The 17,343-nt window shown below is 58.2% G+C and overlaps 1 protein-coding gene across 3 annotated transcripts in view; it reads right to left on the bottom strand.

The window, feature by feature from the left end:
• Positions 1-807: 807 nt before the first annotated feature.
• The window catches only part of PDE2A (phosphodiesterase 2A), a 91,068-nt gene continuing 74,532 nt past the window's right edge, over positions 808-17,343 (bottom strand). For 2 of the 3 annotated variants that reach the window (XM_027580599.2, XM_027580600.1), the window contains exons 8-32: positions 15,233-15,292; positions 14,472-14,625; positions 14,220-14,272; positions 13,950-14,024; positions 13,800-13,841; positions 13,174-13,242; positions 12,811-12,941; positions 10,158-10,269; positions 9,634-9,673; positions 9,431-9,494; positions 8,925-8,997; positions 8,618-8,795; positions 8,260-8,372; positions 7,527-7,604; positions 6,576-6,698; positions 6,002-6,072; positions 5,598-5,720; positions 5,161-5,248; positions 4,857-4,904; positions 3,743-3,817; positions 3,509-3,608; positions 3,138-3,250; positions 2,716-2,754; positions 2,475-2,581; positions 2,006-2,216 (exon numbers count right to left, since the gene is read on the bottom strand). In XM_027580599.2, coding sequence (XP_027436400.1) covers positions 2,006-2,216; positions 2,475-2,581; positions 2,716-2,754; positions 3,138-3,250; positions 3,509-3,608; positions 3,743-3,817; positions 4,857-4,904; positions 5,161-5,248; positions 5,598-5,720; positions 6,002-6,072; positions 6,576-6,698; positions 7,527-7,604; positions 8,260-8,372; positions 8,618-8,795; positions 8,925-8,997; positions 9,431-9,494; positions 9,634-9,673; positions 10,158-10,269; positions 12,811-12,941; positions 13,174-13,242; positions 13,800-13,841; positions 13,950-14,024; positions 14,220-14,272; positions 14,472-14,625; positions 15,233-15,292 — 2,340 coding nt within the window. Of the gene's footprint in view, positions 2,217-2,474; positions 2,582-2,715; positions 2,755-3,137; positions 3,251-3,508; positions 3,609-3,742; positions 3,818-4,856; positions 4,905-5,160; positions 5,249-5,597; positions 5,721-6,001; positions 6,073-6,575; positions 6,699-7,526; positions 7,605-8,259; positions 8,373-8,617; positions 8,796-8,924; positions 8,998-9,430; positions 9,495-9,633; positions 9,674-10,157; positions 10,270-12,810; positions 12,942-13,173; positions 13,243-13,799; positions 13,842-13,949; positions 14,025-14,219; positions 14,273-14,471; positions 14,626-15,232; positions 15,293-17,343 lie in introns of all 3 variants that reach the window. The other variant, XM_027580598.2, reaches the window with a different exon arrangement.

The raw sequence follows: 17,343 nt of genomic DNA, 5'->3' as shown, positions 1-17,343 counted from the left end.
AGGCTCTGTGGTCCCAAAGGCTGGCACCTGGGGCACTGCTGGTGGTCATAGGATAACCCTAACCATCTCCTCCCAGCCCTCCTTTCCTCTTTCTCCTAGGAAAGGAAATCCCAGTGTTCAGCACTTCACATAGCAAGCTTTGCTGATCTGGAAGAGATGAACAGGAGAGGAAACGGGGGTGGGGGGGGGAGGGTGTAGGCAAGAGAAGGGCAGGGTTTAGAGATTTTACCTGTCAGAGCCTCCTTATGGTCCAGTCTGGCATCTGCCTCTCTGTCTGTGCAGAGGCAAACACTCTCACAACCAGAAAAGCAGGGAACTAAATCGACACAACTCGGGCTGCATCTGGTGTAGAATCAGACTCAGGGGTGCTTCTTCGGCAGGACTTATGGGGACACAGATAGGAAAAGCCAGGAGGGGTTTCAGAGGCTTAGGCCCTGGCTATATGGGCACTCATGACCTGTAGGCCAGCAGACAGAGGGTTTAGGAGGAGCTTTAGGCTGCCTCCACCAGGCAGCCTCCTTGATTGCTTCAGCCCCTCAGTTCTTTCTTTCCAGTCCACAATCTCTGCCAGCCAACATGTCCTCTCACTGCTCCATGGCCAGGCCTCCTCATCCGCCATCCACCTCTAAGACCCTACAGTCTGGTAGAGGACTGGTCCAGGGGTACTCTGACAGGTCTGTGACTCTCCTAGAAGAGGAGCTAGGCGCAAGGGGTGGGGGTTCCGGTAGCCAAGGAGTTCTAAAGAGCATTTGCTGGCCCCAATTCTGTTTCCCCCATCTCCGTGCACAATATCTGGAAATAGCCCCATGGGAGAGGGTTGGTAGAAAGAAATAGATTTATTCTCATGTACAAAGCGGTCAGCCCACGGGACCATATACAACAGTTGCACAGAATCCTAGAAAAACGCATCTCTCTAAAGGCAACTCAGAATAGGTAAGGCAGGTGGCCCCCCTCCCCCCACCCCACAACACATACAGAACAACACAGAGAAGGGAGAAGCCAGCAGCCGGGCTGACCCAAGAGGCCCGGCCCTATGGGGGTCTTCCAAGCCCCAGGGCATGGGTAGATATGGCCTTGAAGAAGACAGGAGCCCTGCTAGGGCTGAGGCAGCCCTCTCTGGCTGCAGGGATGGGGAAGGGACTTGGGCTAAGAGGGGGGACACTCAGGGGGCCCCTGAAGGACTCAGGGTTGGCTCTCTGCCCTAGGGTGGCAGGGACATTCCATGGCTTCTCCTGGGACTCCACAGAGCCAACGGGACTTTGATCTAAAAGGGGTCTTAGAAAATGGATTGTCTCACTCTCTTGTCTCACCCAAATAGGGGGAGTCACTTGCCCAGGGTCACACAGCCAGGAGGAAGCATTATTGACTCAACTGGAGCCTGTCTTCCAGCCCCAGGATCCTTCTGCCCGCCATTCCCATCCTGCTTTCTTCCTGAACCCCCTCTGCCCAGAGCACTGAGCTGGCCCTCTGGCAGCTTCTGTGTGGGGCCCAGGCAGCTTCCCAGGTTCCAGTGCCCACCATAAGTATAGGGGCGATCCTAAGGGGCACCTTCGGCCTCATGGCTATTTCTAGTCATCCAGCAGAGCTAATGACTGTTTCTAAGAGCCACTCTCTGCTCACTGAGACGTCCCACATCCTCCTTGCAGGAGGACCCTGGAAGAGGGAAGAGGGCCAGATCTGGTGGAGCAGGAACGTGGCCCGGGAGAAACCATCCAGGCTGCCTCAGAAAAAAGCGTGGCTGTGGAGGACTTGCCAAGATGTGGTCAGGGGCACAGGGCAGGGCCCACTGCTCCTCAGTCACCCCTGTGCTCTCGGAGGACAAATGACAAAGTCTTGGTGAGGCTGGAAGTCTTGCTTCCATTATACAGACAAGAAAGCTGAGGCCCGGGAAGGTCGGTGCTTGCCCAGGGTGGCACGGTAAGTCCTGGATTAGAACCTAGGACCTGTGGTCCAGTGGAGGGCTGTGAGGAGGAGGCCTGGGCAGGGAAGGGTCCCGGGGAGGGGCTCATTCAGCATCAAGGCTGCAACAGCCATTGACGGGAGCCCCAGTGCCATCCAGCTCAGGCACCTCGTACTCCTCGTCCAGGAAGTCCAGCGAGTTGTTGCTCGGGAGGCCGCGGATGGTGAACTTGTGAGACACCTTGGTCCAGTGCTCACGGTTAGAGGCCACGCGTTCGTACAGCTCTGCTGCTTTGGGGAACAGGTCCTGCAGCAGCCTGGGGGTGCAAGGGTGCAGGGGTAGGGCCAGAAGTCAGGCTGTGAGCGGCACGGGAGATTCCGGCTACACTGCAGGTAGGACTTGCACCCGAGTGTGAGGCATAGGACTGGACACTCAAGGAGAGCATGAAGTGAAGGCCCCATTTATGGACCAGGGGGAGACGGCTGGGCCCAGAGGGAGCTGGGCAGGCCAGCCCAGCACCTGTGTCTGCCGCAACCAGCCCCATCCCCCCAGTAGGCCCCCCGAGTTCTCTCACTTGTAGATGGGCATTGCGATGTGCTCCATAAAGCTGATCTGCAGCTCGGGGATATAGGCCTTCTCCCGGTCCATCATCTCCATCGGCCTGTTGCCCATGGCCTTCTCCTGCAGGTACAAGTTGTCAGGCCTGGCCCCTTCACCCTCCATCAGGCACCAGGATGAAACTAACCCAGCCCTTCCCAGCCCCAGGCCAGGGACCCTCCCCGCAACCTGGACGGCCAAGGTCACTCCCCACGTACCAAGTCTCCCTGGGAGAAGAACTCTTTGTAGATCAGCTCCTGAAACGTCAACACTCTCGTCACAGTCTGTGCATGGGATCCATCCACCCGAGCTCCTCTACAGCTCATTCCCAAGATGGCAAACTGAGGCATCCCTCAGCCCCACCTCAGGCCCAGTTTGGCCGGGGGATTGCCCCAGATGGGAAGGAGTGGCTGGGTTCCGGCCCCGCTTCCGCCAGCCACTGACATGCTGTGTGACACCCGGTGAGTCCATGCCCCTCTCTGAATCTCCCCATCTGTCGCCCTGACGTGGTCTAGGTTTCTGTCTCCCCAGAACTGAGCCAGGCTGAGCTCGGCCCAGAGAGGGTGTTTGGGCTGCAGGAGCCACACAGAACTGGGCAGGCTGTGAAGCCTGCACCTCCTTGGGGAGGGGAAGCACTCACTGCGATCTTCCTGGTAGTCTTCCAGCCCTTGGTCTGGTCAGAGAGGTCACAGGAGGTCATAAGGAGGCAGAGGAGGAGGCTATGGTGCTGCTTGTTGGTTAGGTCATAACCCACTGTTGGGGAGAGGATGGGGTCAAGGACCCAGTCCCCTCTCTCTGAGGGCAAGGCCCCCAGGGCCCACCCCACGTGCGTGTGTGGTCCAAGAAATCCAGCACCCTGGATGGGAGCCAGAGGGCTGGTGCTGGATCTGCCTGGGTCTGATGGCTCCATGCTGGAGGGGGTGGGTCTAAACCCCTGGGGCTGCTCTCTGGGCACATCACCCTCTTGGTGCTCCTTCCCCAACCCTGAGGCCTGGGGTTAAAAGCAGGCACCTTCAGCCATCTTCTGGAGGTCTTTGAAGATGCGGAGGTGATGGGCCAGGTCGGTGGCCAAGATGATGTCCCGCATCAGGTCCAGCATACGCTGATAGTCCTGGGCCAGGGTGAGGGGAGGGGGTGATGTCAAGACCTCCTGCCAGACACCCCCACCCACTCCCTCGGCTCCTTCTCCTGCCTCAGGCCAGCTCTGGGCTCCCACTCCCTTCCCCCCACCCCTGGCCCCGTCACCTTCCGGGAGAAGTGGTCGAAGATGTTGCAACCGTGGGTGTTGAGGATGGCGATGGCCTGAGCAAAGTGGTGTCTCTGGGGGGGGGGCGGAGAGGAAAGATGGAGGCCCAGCGGGGATAGGGGACGCTGCTCACCGCTGACCCCAAGAGAGGGAGCAGACCTGGTACAGCCCCAGCCCCCCAAGGTGAGCAGAGCAGGCAGACACAGGGAGTCTGGGGACCTGGTTCCCTTTCTGGGCTCTGTTTTGGCTCTCTGTGGGACCCTGGGCAAGTCCCTGCAGGCCCTGAGCCTCAGATCCCTCAGCTGTCACAGGGAGGGACACAACCAGGCAAGCTCTGAGAGCCTCTCAAACTGGAATCATTCTGAAATGATCCCTCAGAATCCTAGACACTAATTCATGCAGCAAACATTTGTTTGCTGACAAAGAAAGGCAGTGATGAGGTGAGGGCAAGGCCCCTGTCTCCAGATGCCGATGGGCTGTCACTAGGAGGAGCAGGTTTAGCCCAGGGCACAGAGGGCAGAAGCAGGGCTGCCAGGCAGCCTCCTGGGAGGGAGTGAGCCCCTCATCTCCCGGGGGCATGCAAACAGGGGCAGTCTCCAGAGGGGTGTTATGGGGGGCAGCGTGGGGCAAGGTGACCTTGCAAGTTTGGCTTCTACTCTGTGCCAAGCCCCGTGCCAAGTGCAGGGAATTCAGAGATGTCTCAGATTTTGTCCTGCTCCAAGGAGCTTCTATCTGGGGTTGGACAGACCCAATCCAAACAACCTAAGGCAAAATTGGGTGTGATGGGCAGAGCAACCCTAGGCCTGGTGGGGTGGGGGTTGCACAGGGCATTCCCAGATAGGCAAAGAGAAACATGCTAAATACAAGTCCTCCCTGTGCAGACCCGGGCTCGGGCAAAACCTGCAGGCTGACTCACACCCCCATCCACACCGGCACCGCTCCAAGCCCATCCAGCAAAAGGAGCCAGACGTGTCCTGGGGGGCTGGCTACAGCCCTCGGGGCCTGTCTGGAGAGCAGGGCTTGGGAAAGGGAGGAGGTGGGTCACAGTAACTATGTAAGTCACCAGCCTTAAGAGGATGATGGGTACAGGGCTACTGGGTGGAATGGTGGTACCTCCATGACGGAGCCTTCAGAGCTGTAGAGCGCAGCCAGCACCGATTTCTGGAAAAGTTCAGGAAATCCCCATCACCCCTCCCATTCCGATGTAAGTGCCTGCCATAGCAGGCTAGGCATTGCCCTGTCCTCCCTGCCCCTCGCCACTCTCCCGTCTTGGAACCCATGCAAAGCCTCGGTGAGCCTCCTCCCAGCTCTAAACCAGCTCCTGGTCTCACCAGGTCCCACCTCTCCTCAGGCTGGAGGGATGAGATTCCCAGATGTCCCCAGGAAGGTGCCCACTACGAGGAGGGCAGAGTCTCACCGAGGCCACCTGGAAGGAGTTGTTTGTGCCTCTGTGGTCCAGGTCGTGACACATGCAGGAAATAAACAAGGCGAAGATCTCGATGTCCCTGGTTGTGAGGCAGACGGGAGAGGGAGATCAGCCCCCTCCCACACATCCAGAGGAAGAATGGCTGCACGAGATGTCCAGGAGCCACCGGACAGGAGCTCAGGACACCTGGGTCCCTTTCCTGGGAAGCAGCCCTGGTTTGGAGTTTGACAGGCTCACTACTCCAGGGGTATGTGACTGTGAACAGGTCCCACCCAGAAAATGGGGCTATGCAACTTTCCTCACGAGACTGTTAAGAGGGTTCCAGGAGGCGATGCATGTCGGGGGCCTGCCACACTGGAGGTGCCTCCCTATCCCAAAGAAGGGGACCCTAGCAGCTGCCAGACTGGGCGGCCAGTGCAACCACTCACTCGAGGTAGTTGGAGAGCTCCAGATTCTTGTAGAGCAGGTAGCAGAAGTGGGAGACAGAAAAGGCATGCATCCAGTTGTGGTAGGGGGGATCCCGGTAGCCCTTCTTCACCATCAAGCAGAACCTGGGAGGAGGAGAGAGGGCAGCAGAGGGGCCTCAGGCTCTCCTCCTCCAGGAAGCCCTTCAGGCTCTACCTTGCCCCATTCCTTTCCTTTACTTGTGGTCCAGGAGTCCAGGAATTGCCTCTCACTCAGGGATCTGCCCCACTCCCACAGACCGGGCCACTCCCAGTCACCCACAGAGACCCCTTTCCGGAGTGCTGGGGCAATGGATGTGAGAATGGAGGACAGAGGGAGGCAAAGCCCAGGGCTGCCTGCACGTGGAGGGGAGGGCTGGGGTGCGCACCGGGCCAGAGTTGGGCAGTCGATTTTGTAGTTGTTGATGAAATTCATGTCCTGCAGCATGCTCAGAATGGCCTGGAGAGAGCAGAAGGGAGGGATCAGAGGGACTGTCAGTTTCAAAATGGGTCCCCTGCCTTGGCCCTTCTTGAAGCCTCCAAAATTTTGGAATCTTAGAACTTTAGATCTAAACCAGAGAACCATAAAAAAACAAAACCCAAAACCTAGAGAACCATGAAATGGTAGAGCCAAGCGTTCTCAGTGCCATGAACTTTCAGAAACAGGATCTAAGGACTCTTGAAACCTAGCTCACACAAAATCTTAGAAACCCAGGGAGGAGGTACCAAACCTGAGGCCACACGCCCCGGGCACTGTTGGCTCTGGAGCAGCCCTTGGTGATCATCCAGTCCAGCCCCGAGCCCTGGGCGGGCCGTGGGGCCCATGCTGGCAGACCACACGCCCACTCCATCCCTGAGGGAGGCTCCCCAGCCTTTGGTGATGACTGTCTTGCCAGGAAGTTCCTATCCACATCTAACTTAAACCTCTGGCTCTTGCAATCAAATGGGGGAGGGCCAGCTCACCATGGAAGTGTCATCCTCGGGCAGAGAGCGAGGGGTGTAGGTGAAACTGGCAAAGTTGGAGTCAATGGCGGCCACAGGCTGGATTCCATCATGGAGGAGTTTGGTGTATTCATCATCAGAGACCTAGAAGGAACCAACCAGGGTGTTAGAAGATGGCCTCCACCTCTATCCAGTGTCCTCACCCCCAAAATCCCACAGTGGGAGGGGGGACCCCCACCCAGAATGCACCCTCACTGGGCAAGAGATCACTGTTGTCCAGCCCACATACTGTGCCTGCTTGCCTGTGAGAACCCCCGTCTGTAACAGCCTATCCTTAGCAAAGACAGAGGACAGCCCTTCATGAGCCCCCCCCAAACAACGTCAGCCTTTCACAGACACTTAACTCGAGGGTTCCTTCTTTCAGGGGGGACCTCCCAGAGTCTAACCTCAATCCTTCCGACCACAGCTTCGACTCTACCCACAAAGTCTGGGACCCTTTGATTTGGACACAGGTGAGAGGAAAATGACCACCATGCACTCAGAACTAAAGCCCAGGACCGTTTTTCTGAAACAGAGTCTGGGAATGAGACAGAGTATCAGCAGACTGTGGAGGACTGCAGGACCACTGTACGTAGGGGAGCTGGGGGAAGGGCCCTGAGCGAGCTTCCTAGCCTTCAGGAATTCTCAAGGTGGGAGTTCTCCCCGGATGTGGGGAGTTCTTCCCTGGGCTGGGTCCTGCTGCCAGCCTTGGGGCTGAAGCAGAAACTGCTTGGGAGAGGCTGCCTTGAAGGAGAGCAGGAGAACAGGAGGCGAGGCATTGTTCTGGGTCTATCTTCTTATCTTCAAGAGAGGGCAATCAGAAAACCCAGGCTGGTCCTGGGCCCCCAAGGAATTGGGAGGCAGGGAAGCAACGGGTGGGCTCCGGGGGACCCTGGGACCCTGAGAAGGACAGAAGCTCCGTGCAGGCCTCACCTTCATGTGGTACATCATCATCTCGTTGGCTAGGTGGCTGCGATACTGGGCCTCATTCACTTTCTTGTATAGGAGGGACTGGGGAGAGAGGGGAAAATGGGGCTCAAGCAAGATGCCTGTGAAATCCCAGGATGCCCAGGAAGGGGACCAAGGGGTCAGATAGAACCCCCCTTCCTGTCCCATGCTGTCCCTAGTCCGAGCCTTCAAGCTCCAGCCCAGACTAGGGAGCCCCCTCCAATTTTCACCCAGACCTCCCTCCCCTTGCTCCTCTTCCTCCCCAGGTCCTCTTGGCATTTGATCTGGCACTTTGAACCCCCTCCTGAGCCTGCACCAGTCTTTAGTCATGGAGCTTCCGTCCCATAGCAGGGAAAGAGAAGCAAGGAAGTGGGAGAGCCTCAGGAACCTAACGGTTGGTTTCCACAAGTCAGAGCTGCCAATTCTGGACAATGAGACCCAACGTTTCCCAAAAAGAAGCTAACCAGGGGCTTGGGCTGAGGTTGCTTTGGGAAGAGGGTGGGCAGTAATGACAACTGGCGCTTTCCCTGATGCTAGGAGGCTAATGGGACAAGATAGAAATAGTATCCCCAATTTTCAGATGGGAAACTGAGGCCAGAGGTGACCAGTAGGTTCGGCAGCAGGAACAGGGCTCTGAGTCATGGACCCATCTGAACAGAGTCAATGTGGAGAGGAGAACAGAGAGTCCTGCGCCGGCCCCACCCCTGTCCCCACTCACATGGGCTATGCTGATGCCACAGTAGATGGAGAAGGCTGTCGCCAAGTCCTCGTCGAACTTGCTGAACCATGGTCCGTTAATCTTGTTCACCAGTTCGGCCACGCCAATGACCTCTGGGGACCGGAGAGGGGCTAGGACCGGCTGGTGGATGTGTCTGGCGGCGTCTGCCCTCCCAGGGTGTCCTCAAGGGACGTCCTGGCCAGGGTCATCCCGGAGGCCTTTCTGCTCCCGGACGCTAAGGCGCCAGGGCGGGGGAAAGGTCGCCGACCCTCCGCTCGGCTCCGCCCCATCCTGCTCAGACCCCGCCCCCGGCCCGGCCCGGCCCGCCCCCCTTCCCGGAGCCTCCCGGAGCCCGCACCCTGGTTCTCGTTCTTGATGGGGAAGCAGAGGATGTTGCGCGTGCGGAAGCCGGTGCTGTCGTCCACGCCGCGGTAGAAAAGCGGGTGCGCGTACGCGTCCGGGATGTTCAGGATCTGGCCGGTGGTTGCCACGTGGCCCGCAATGCCCTGGTCAGCCGGGATGCGGATCTCGTAGCTCTGCCAGGGCGGTGATGGAGTAGGGAGGAAGTTAGCGGCCGGCCACAGAGCGGACCATCGACTGTCCCGCCTGCTGCCCGTGCCCCGGACTACGGCCACACACACGCCCTCCGCGCGTCCGTGCCTCACCTCGTCATCCACCACACCCCCGTCGAACACCTTGGCCACCAGCTCATTCTGATCCAGCAGGAACACGGAGCAGCTGTGGGGAGACAGCCTTGGTCCACAGGGCCCTGACACTCCTCTCCGACCACCCCCACGTCTCAGGACTTAGGGCAAAGCCCAGATTTCTGAAGGCTGGAAGGAGTGCTCCGTTATGAGACGCTCCGGAGCGCGGGCTGACTCCAGACATTAATTCATCCCAGTGATTCCCCCCCCCCCCCCTTGTAGCGCCTACTGTGTGCCAGGGACTGTGTTAGGACCCACTGGGGACCCACGGACAGAAAAGCGGGCCCCGCCTCTGCTGTCATTGGACGTTACTAGTGAGGGACACAGGCATGAAATAAAGGATCACACAAAACATGACAGGGTCCCTCAAGAAGGCAGTGGAGGGGGAAATAGAGGGAAAAGGAAAAAGGGGGTGAGGACTGAGAACTGGGGCCTCTCTCGTGCCACCCTGAGGTAGATTCGCTTACATCTCAGCATTGCTGAGGTTTCTGGCCTCTGTGATGATCTCCTGGAGCAGGACAGAGACATCATCTGTGGGTGGGAGAAGCGCGGAGGGCAGTGATGAGACCAGGCTAGAGTGCTCAGACCAAGCCCTCTCTCCTCTGCTCCCCAAAACGCCCGCCCCCTCTCCCACCCCACAGCCAGGCACGGAGGAGGACAGTTCACTCACCCAGGTGAGTGAAGAGGTTCTTTGCCACTTGGAGAAGAGCCTGGAATGGGGAGAATGAAGACCATAGGGGTTGGTGTTGCAGAGGCGTCACCCTCTCCAGCCCTCTGCCTCCAACTGCTCCAGGGTCTTCTCATTCCTCCTCTAGGGCTCTCTGATCAGGCCGGGGACTGGCAGGGTCTAATTACATCATTTGGCTACCAAGTGAAGGGTGGGAAGTAGAGCCCCGGTGAAGGAGCACAGTAATCTTGAGCCCCAGATGCTCCTTCACCTCGGGCTCCCGCGGCCCAGACGTTGCTGTAGTACCCAAGTTGAACACTAGAGGACGATCGCACACAGTGCCTGCAGCCCGCGGCGCTGGCCTGAGGAACCACTGACCTCCCGCTTTCAGGAGCCTGTAGGGCACTAGGTAGCTAACTTACGGCCATCAGTCCAGAAAGACAGGGCCTCTGCCCTTATGGGTGACGCTCTGGGGCTGATAGCCGGGTGACTCCGTCTCCAAGGGAGGCTCAGAGTAGGTGACTCACCTGGCATTCACACTTGAGCTTTTGCTCCTTCTGGAAGGCCAGGGTGCTGGTGAGCACCGTGCTCGTGTAGTGGAAGCAGTGCTGGATCACGCATTCATCCTGGTCCGTGAACCTGGGGCAGGTGGCAGGGGTCACCGGAGAGGCAGTGGACAGCACACTTGCCTTCCTGTTTCTCCCTGTTTCCATTTCCCCGGGAAGTCGACTCAGAGACGCATCAGCTAACCAGCACTCCCCTCTGCCGGGGCTGCTCGCAGACTGGGGGCTTTCTGAGGGGAAGGCTCTAATCCCCCTCGGACCAAAATGTGTTTTCCTCCTTGAACTATTGTTTCTTGAAGCCAGAGCTATGTCCCCTTCCACTGACTACGGATTTATCCAGACTGAGCCTAGGTCTCCTCCCTCAGACTAGAGACTTCCCCGGGCCAGAGCTAGGTATTGTCCTCCCCAGAGGCCACCAGCCTCGGGGAGGGGCAGTGGTACTACCCTGTCTTGTCCAGCTCCTGCCACTGGCCTACTCTTCCCAACTCTGCAGGCCGGGATTTGGTGCTGCCGTAAATCCTAACATGGTTGTGAGGAGGAGCCATCTTACTCACAGAGCCAGATCTCATCTGACAAGATAGCCCCCAGACCTTCTCTCAGCCCCCAGATCTCCATGCCTAGGCTTCTCCCCATTTTATGGATGGTCTCAGCGTTCCCCTGCCAGGGTACCCCCCCACTCATGCTGGCTGCCCGAGGCTTTGGGTCTAGATCCCTACCCCTACCACCCTGTGTCATCTCCCCAGCTTCCCTAGCGTGGCATGTGAGGCCCCAGTCTGGTCCCATTCACCTCTGTCGCCTCATCTCTGGGTGTCTCTCATACTAAGCCAGACTGAGATCCTCATCATTCTGAGAAAACCTCAGGCTCTTTCACACCTTCACACTTTCCCCACACTGTTCACTCTGCCTAGAATACCTTTCCCACCCTCCACCCTCTTGGCCCTGAAAATAAACTTCAAGTCTCGAAGGCAGGGACCATGACTGTGTCACCCAGTGCAGAGCTGGTGCCAGAGAGATAGATGGGAGGTGTTTGCTAAGCGTTTTAACTCTACGTCTGCCCTGGCCACCAGCCCCCTCACACTCCCAGCTCAGGGGACCCTGGAGTCCCTGTTCTCTGGGCTCCAGGCAGCTTGTCTGCCGTCACTGCTCTGAGCTAAACCCCACCTTGGCGCATGCGCTCATTCAGCACTCCCTGAAATATGTGGGACCCAGAGATGGCTACAAAGCTGTCACCAAGCCCCATCTCATTTCCCTTCTGATGCCACCTCTCCTCCAGGTCTAGGGCCATCTCAGTGCCCAGTCCCCCAGCCAGCAGCCAGAGGTCATAGCCCCTGCTGAACCCCCTCCCTCTGCACTCCCCTCCGAGGGTTCTTTCCAAGGCCACCTGACCAGTGCACGGCTGGACACAGTAGGGGCCAACGTGTGCTTACTGAATGGTGCAAATGCTCCCACCACTAGGATGCCAAGCACAGATGAGCCAGATCCCACATCCTCCCTGCCTCAGCAGGTTCTGCTTCACCCCCATCTTCATTTCCCCAGGCCTAACCACCTGCCTACAGAGCTCTGTGCTGGCAGGTCCTGCTACTCAGGCCTACGACTCCCAGATCTCTGCCTCACCCCTGCAGACACTGTGCCTGGGCTTCTGACACCTCTATTGTCCCAACATCCCCAGTCTCCACTTTCTGCAGGACCTCCAGGCCCTCAAGCCTAGTCTGCTTGCTTGAGCTCCAGGACCCCAGCATTTTGTCAGTATCTCTGCATCCTGGAATCAGGACTGCCCCCTCACCTGCCTGTTCCTGCCTCCCTGTACGACTCAGGCACACTGCTAGAGCAGCTGGACCAAGTGTGGTATTCACAGACTGAGCCTGCCCCCAGGGCAGCCCTGGCTCGCCAATCGCCCCACTGTTTCTCACTCAACTCATCTCCATACTCAACCCACTATGGCAGGCCGCTCCTGCCAAGTAGTGAGTTGGAGTAGGACATGAAATCTATCTATGATATCACTTCTAGACCCCAAACCCGACCGCAGTTCTTGAGAATTGCTTCCTAAGCCTCTTTACCTGACTCTGCCTTGCCCACCCCTCTGTTTCCTATGATTCTGACAGCTGCCCTGTCAGTGTCTCTAAAGTCCCTCAGCTTAGCCCAGCCCCCAACCCCTTCCCTTTAGCCCCTGTCCACAGTGGCAGTGATGCCCTGTGGGTCCCAGAGAGTTCCCCCATCCCAGGGCTCACCACCCCTCCGTCAGGCAGTTCCCAGCAGAAGTGCCAAAAGTGGGTGATGGCAAGTAGGGAAAAGGCCAGCACTCTACGAGTGGGTAATCCAAACCGGAGGAAGTGGACAGAGAGAAGGGGAACTCACTTGGACCTCAACATGACTTTAAATAAGCCAAAGAGGGTGATAGAGAGTCACCAATGACCTGTGTCTCAGTCAGCAGCAGCTGCAAGGGCACCTTCATAATCCCCTAGTTTCTTGCATCAACAAACCATTTGGCCCACCGCTGCCGGGACGGTGTCCTCTGTGTGGTGCCCTTCCCTCACTGGCACCCCAGCAGGGCCCTGCCCAGCCTCTCAGCTCCACCTCCTGATCCTGTCACCCCTGCTGTCACCCCGCCAAGACTCACAAGCCTCCTCCGAGCTTGTTGAAGGCGCAGGCCAAGGCCACCACCTGGTCAGTGGCCCGGCTGATGACAGGGACGCAGAGCATGGCCTGCAGCTCACAGCCCAACATGCTTTGCAGCTGTTGTACATCCTCCTGCAAAGGGGAGGTGTGTCAGGCAGGGCGGAGGGAGGGAGCGGGCTTCTGTCGCCCAGCCCTCCACCACACTCTGCAACAGGTGGCTCTGAGGGGCTCCTGGGGGATGGGAAACACTACACACGGTGGGGTGGCTTGGGAGAAAGTCCCTGGGGCTTGTCTCCCCCATTCCCAGGCTCCCTTCTCCCAGAAACTCTGTCCCTGTGCCTTGTCCAGCCAGGCCATGGCTTACAGAGGTGAGATCTTTCAGCTGGATAGACTTCTTATCTTCCACCACGCGGCCCAGGCGTCCTGTCGTCAACTGGGGAGTGAGGAGAGGCTGAGTCAGGGCTTAGCTTTCTCCAAGGTCCGGGGACCTCAGACTCAACCTCCCTCCTGAGTCTGGAAGTTTCAGCAACTTCTTTAGCAAGTCCAAACAGTGGATAAAGTCAACACTGGGGGGGGGGGGGGCGGCGGGGGTGGAAGGTGGGGTGGAGGGAAGGTCTGCTCTTGACCAGAATCCCCTTTGGATGATATTAAGGTCTTCGCTAATTAGAAGAGAGAAAAGCAAACTCCAAAGATTCTCATTGATCTCAACAGATTCTAAGAGAGCCAGATCCAGAAATATTCCAACAGAAATGAACTGGTCCCAAGTAAGCCTTTCTATAGATTAAGAAATCTCTCTTAATGGATCCTGTTCATGATCCTGTTCGTGATCTCTCATAACATTTCTAAATAGATTCTGAGATCCAGATAATTCCATCAGATTCCAAGAGATTCTAGCAGAGACCCCAGTCTCTCTGGGAAGATCCCTGGAGCGCCTAGCTGGCCCTAACTGCTCCCACAGACTCCAACACCAAGGCCGGATGGAGGACTCACCGGAAAGCTGGTTTCCTCCTCCAGCACTTTATCTCCAATGACCTGACGGGCAGAGTGGCGGGACCGGTTAAAGGATGGGCAAGGCCGGTCCCCTCGGAGACCTGGGGCCCCCCCGCCCCGCTCCGCCCCACAGTGCACCTGGGCCCTCACCTTACAGGAAAGCTGGAGGTTGTCCTCGGACACCAGCAGGAGGCAGCAGCGAGATGCCTGGGTCTCCTGCTGCAGCTGAGAGGCGGGGACGAAGAGAGGGCCTGACCGCGGGGTCTGGGGCCACCCCCACTCCCCACCTTCTCGCCTCTCCGAGGCTCCTCAGGTAGAAGGAGGGGAGGGGGGCGGGGCGCCGGAATCTGAATGAGAAGGGGGGCTCACGGGGCCCTAGGGCCCTGGAGGAACACCTCGGGGAGAGGCACGGGCACTCACGTATTGGAGGACTTTGAGCTGCAGGGAAGAGGCGTCCAGGTCGTAGAGTTCCCCTGCAGTGGCGAGGCGCGGGTCAGACAGAAGGCGCATAGACTCCCCCAAGGGTGCTCCACCTGCCGGTCCGGCCCATAGACCTCCCTTCCACTTGCCCCCCGGCTCCCCCAATCCCGGGTGCGCCCCACCCCTTAGGCCCGTCCCTTCCAGGTTAGATCCTGCCCGGGGCCCGGGGCCCCGGCCCAGCGGGATCCTCACCGCACAGCTGCAGGATCTTCCGGTCCTGGTCGGTGTACGCGACGCCGCCCTTCTGGTCTCCCGCCGCCCCCGCCGGGGGGTTCTGGACCGCTTCGGAGGCCGCGCCGGGCTCGCGCTGCTGCAGGGCCTGCACCCTCCGCAGGGCCACCAGGGTCTGGGGCAAGCCGAGCGGTCAGCGAGTCACTCGCCCCACCTGTACGGCGCTCGCCGCCTCGGGACCCTCGCCTTTGCGCAAACCATTCCCTCGCCCTGCGGTGCCCCTCGCCACACCCCGTCCCAAACAATTCAGCCCTTAGCGCTCCACCCACCTGTGGGCTCCCACTGCCCCAGGAGCGTCCCTCCGTCCTTGAACAACTAAGGACACGGTTTGCCTCCCCTGCTAGCCCCCAGGCTCTTACTAGACAGGGCAGGGTCAGATTTCTTTTGTGTCTCTAGCACTCAGCGGAGTTCTAAGTCCTTGTTAAAGTCACAAAATCATAAAATCTCAGGAAAGAGCCTCAATATCATGAAGTACATAGTCCTTCCTAAGTATTGACCAGGTATTTGACTTGCCTGATCTCACTGTACCACACGCAGGTCAGTGCTATCCTTATCCTCCCTTTCGGCTCAGAGAGGTTAAGTGACTTGCTCAAGGTCACATAGCCCAAAGATGGTGGATTGGAACCCAGGTCTGTCCAGCTCCCCGGCCAGATCATCTTCCCACCCGTTGTGAACAGGGTCTTCAGCAGCCCCCATCTTACCACGGCCCTACCCCCACTCACATGCTTCTCCACTGCCTGCAGGCTCCACTCTTCACTGTCACTCAGCTGGCCACAGTGCACCTGAAGGAATATGAGAGGGGGACCAGCTGGGACATCCCCTAGCCTCCTGTCCCATGCCCAGCACACACCTGTCCCCGCCGACACATACACACTCCAGTCTGCGGGCCTCAATGATAAGCCTATCCTTCTGACCAAGCAGACGGCTCCAGGGAAAAGCCCTTCCTCCAAAAGCCTTCTAGGGCTAATCCAAAGAAATAGAAGTTTTCTGATCTCTGCCTTTGCAGACACTGTCCCATCAATAGCACAATCCAGGTGTCTAGTGAGGGAAGGGGGGGTGACCTCGGACCCCTTTCCATCTCCCAGCCCGTGGAGCCCTTAGGCCCTGATTATGAAATCAGTGGTATTAGCCTCAGCCTCCAGCTCCATCATTTCAGAGTTGCGGTTTGAGCTGCCCCTGAGTCTGCAGTAAGGGAAGAGGTTCAACATTTATGATGCATCTGCTGTGCCTAAAGAACTTGGGAGGAAGGATGGGTGAATGAATGAATGGAGTGATAAAGTGCTTGCCTCACATGTATGCGATTCTCACCAGCCCAGAAGGCAAGCTTCCACCCTGAGCATGGTTCAAGGCCCGGAAAGGTTGCATTGCCTTGCTCATGGTCACACAGCAGAAGGTGGCAGAGTCCGGGACAGCACCAACCACTCCCAACCCTTGTCTGCCCGTACCTTCTCCTCTCCGGACCCACTTTCAGCCCTCCCACCCCCCAACCTCCATCATCCTGTCCCTCTCCAACGTCCTTGTGTCAATCACAAGGAATACCCTTAGCCCATCTTCTATACTTTGTGAAGGCTTTTCCCCCACCCCTGCTTGGGCGCTTGGTAAGAAAAATGAGAGAGAGAGAGGGTGGGGGGTGGCAGTTTGGGATCCCACTGCAGGCCCTGCCAGCCAGGCTCCCCACCTGCGTCACCAGCTTCCTGTGCCTACTCAGAGCTGCTCACCACCTTCAGGGCTCCCCACCGTGCCCGCACTGGGGTCCCTCCTTCATCCTCCCTTCCCAAGCAGCAGCCCCCGCCCACCTCTGCTCTAGGTCCCCTGCCTGGGGCAGATGGAGAGGAGGAGCCCAGCAGGTTCTCGGAAAGCTCACAGTCTGGCTGGGGCCGGATGGAGTGGGGGATGCAATTGGTAGGGTGCAGAACCTCATACCTGAGGAAGTAGGAGAGGACAGACTGCGTGGGTGGGAACCTAAGGGTTGTGGGGGCATTGGGGAGGCTTCAAGAACTGGCACTGAAGTACGGGGAGGACACGAGGAGCCTGAAGAGAGGGGACGCTGCAGGCAGGGCTGTCCTGGCAGGGCTGGCTAGGAGGTGGCATGGAGATAGGAGGACCAGGGCAGGGGTAGGATCCACGGGGCCACAGGGGGAAGGACCTTGAGTGCAAGGCAAATGAATTGGACTTTAGCTTCATTGTACTGGGGATCCATGGCAGACTTCAGCATCTCTGGACCAAAGATGGTGTTGAAGGTTAAGCTCTGGACGAAGTGCCGCCATCTAGGACTCCCACAGGACAGGGAGCTGAAAGAGGCTGGGGGCATGGTTCATTTGTGTATGGCTTATGTAAACATGTCGGTATTTTACCGTTAGTAGATGGGGGAGGTCATCCTTCTTGTTCCTTCCACCTGGACCCATCTCTCAGGAGAAGGGAAGATTGGGACCCCACTAGGGCTGTGGGGACAACCAATTCCTGGGTTGGCAATACGGCCTGGTGCCAACAGAGAGCTGGGAGACTGAATGAGAGCTTCAGCAGGCTGGAGACAGGGAAGTCCTCCTGTAGCCACTGGACCCCATCCCACCCCAGTGCAAGCTCCTGGGCTGCCTCAGCCCATCCCCGCCCAGCTTGTGCACACTCTCCTGAAAACCCTCAGCACCCGCCCATACACTCCCTTTCCCATGGAGTTACTCAGGCGTGTGAGCACACAGAGTACAGTACCGGACTCAGAGACACCCACACACCCACACGCACAGCAGATATACCATCCATGTGTGCACTTTCATACCTGTACACAGGATACTTGGATTCACATATCCAAGAGCCATGCACACACTCCTGCCCCCCA

The sequence above is a fragment of the Zalophus californianus genome, chromosome 11 (genome assembly GCF_009762305.2).
Source record: "Zalophus californianus isolate mZalCal1 chromosome 11, mZalCal1.pri.v2, whole genome shotgun sequence".
Taxonomy (NCBI): domain Eukaryota; kingdom Metazoa; phylum Chordata; class Mammalia; order Carnivora; family Otariidae; genus Zalophus; species Zalophus californianus.
Note: the sequence above shows the minus strand (reverse complement) of the source record. Positions and strands in the feature narration are given on the sequence as shown.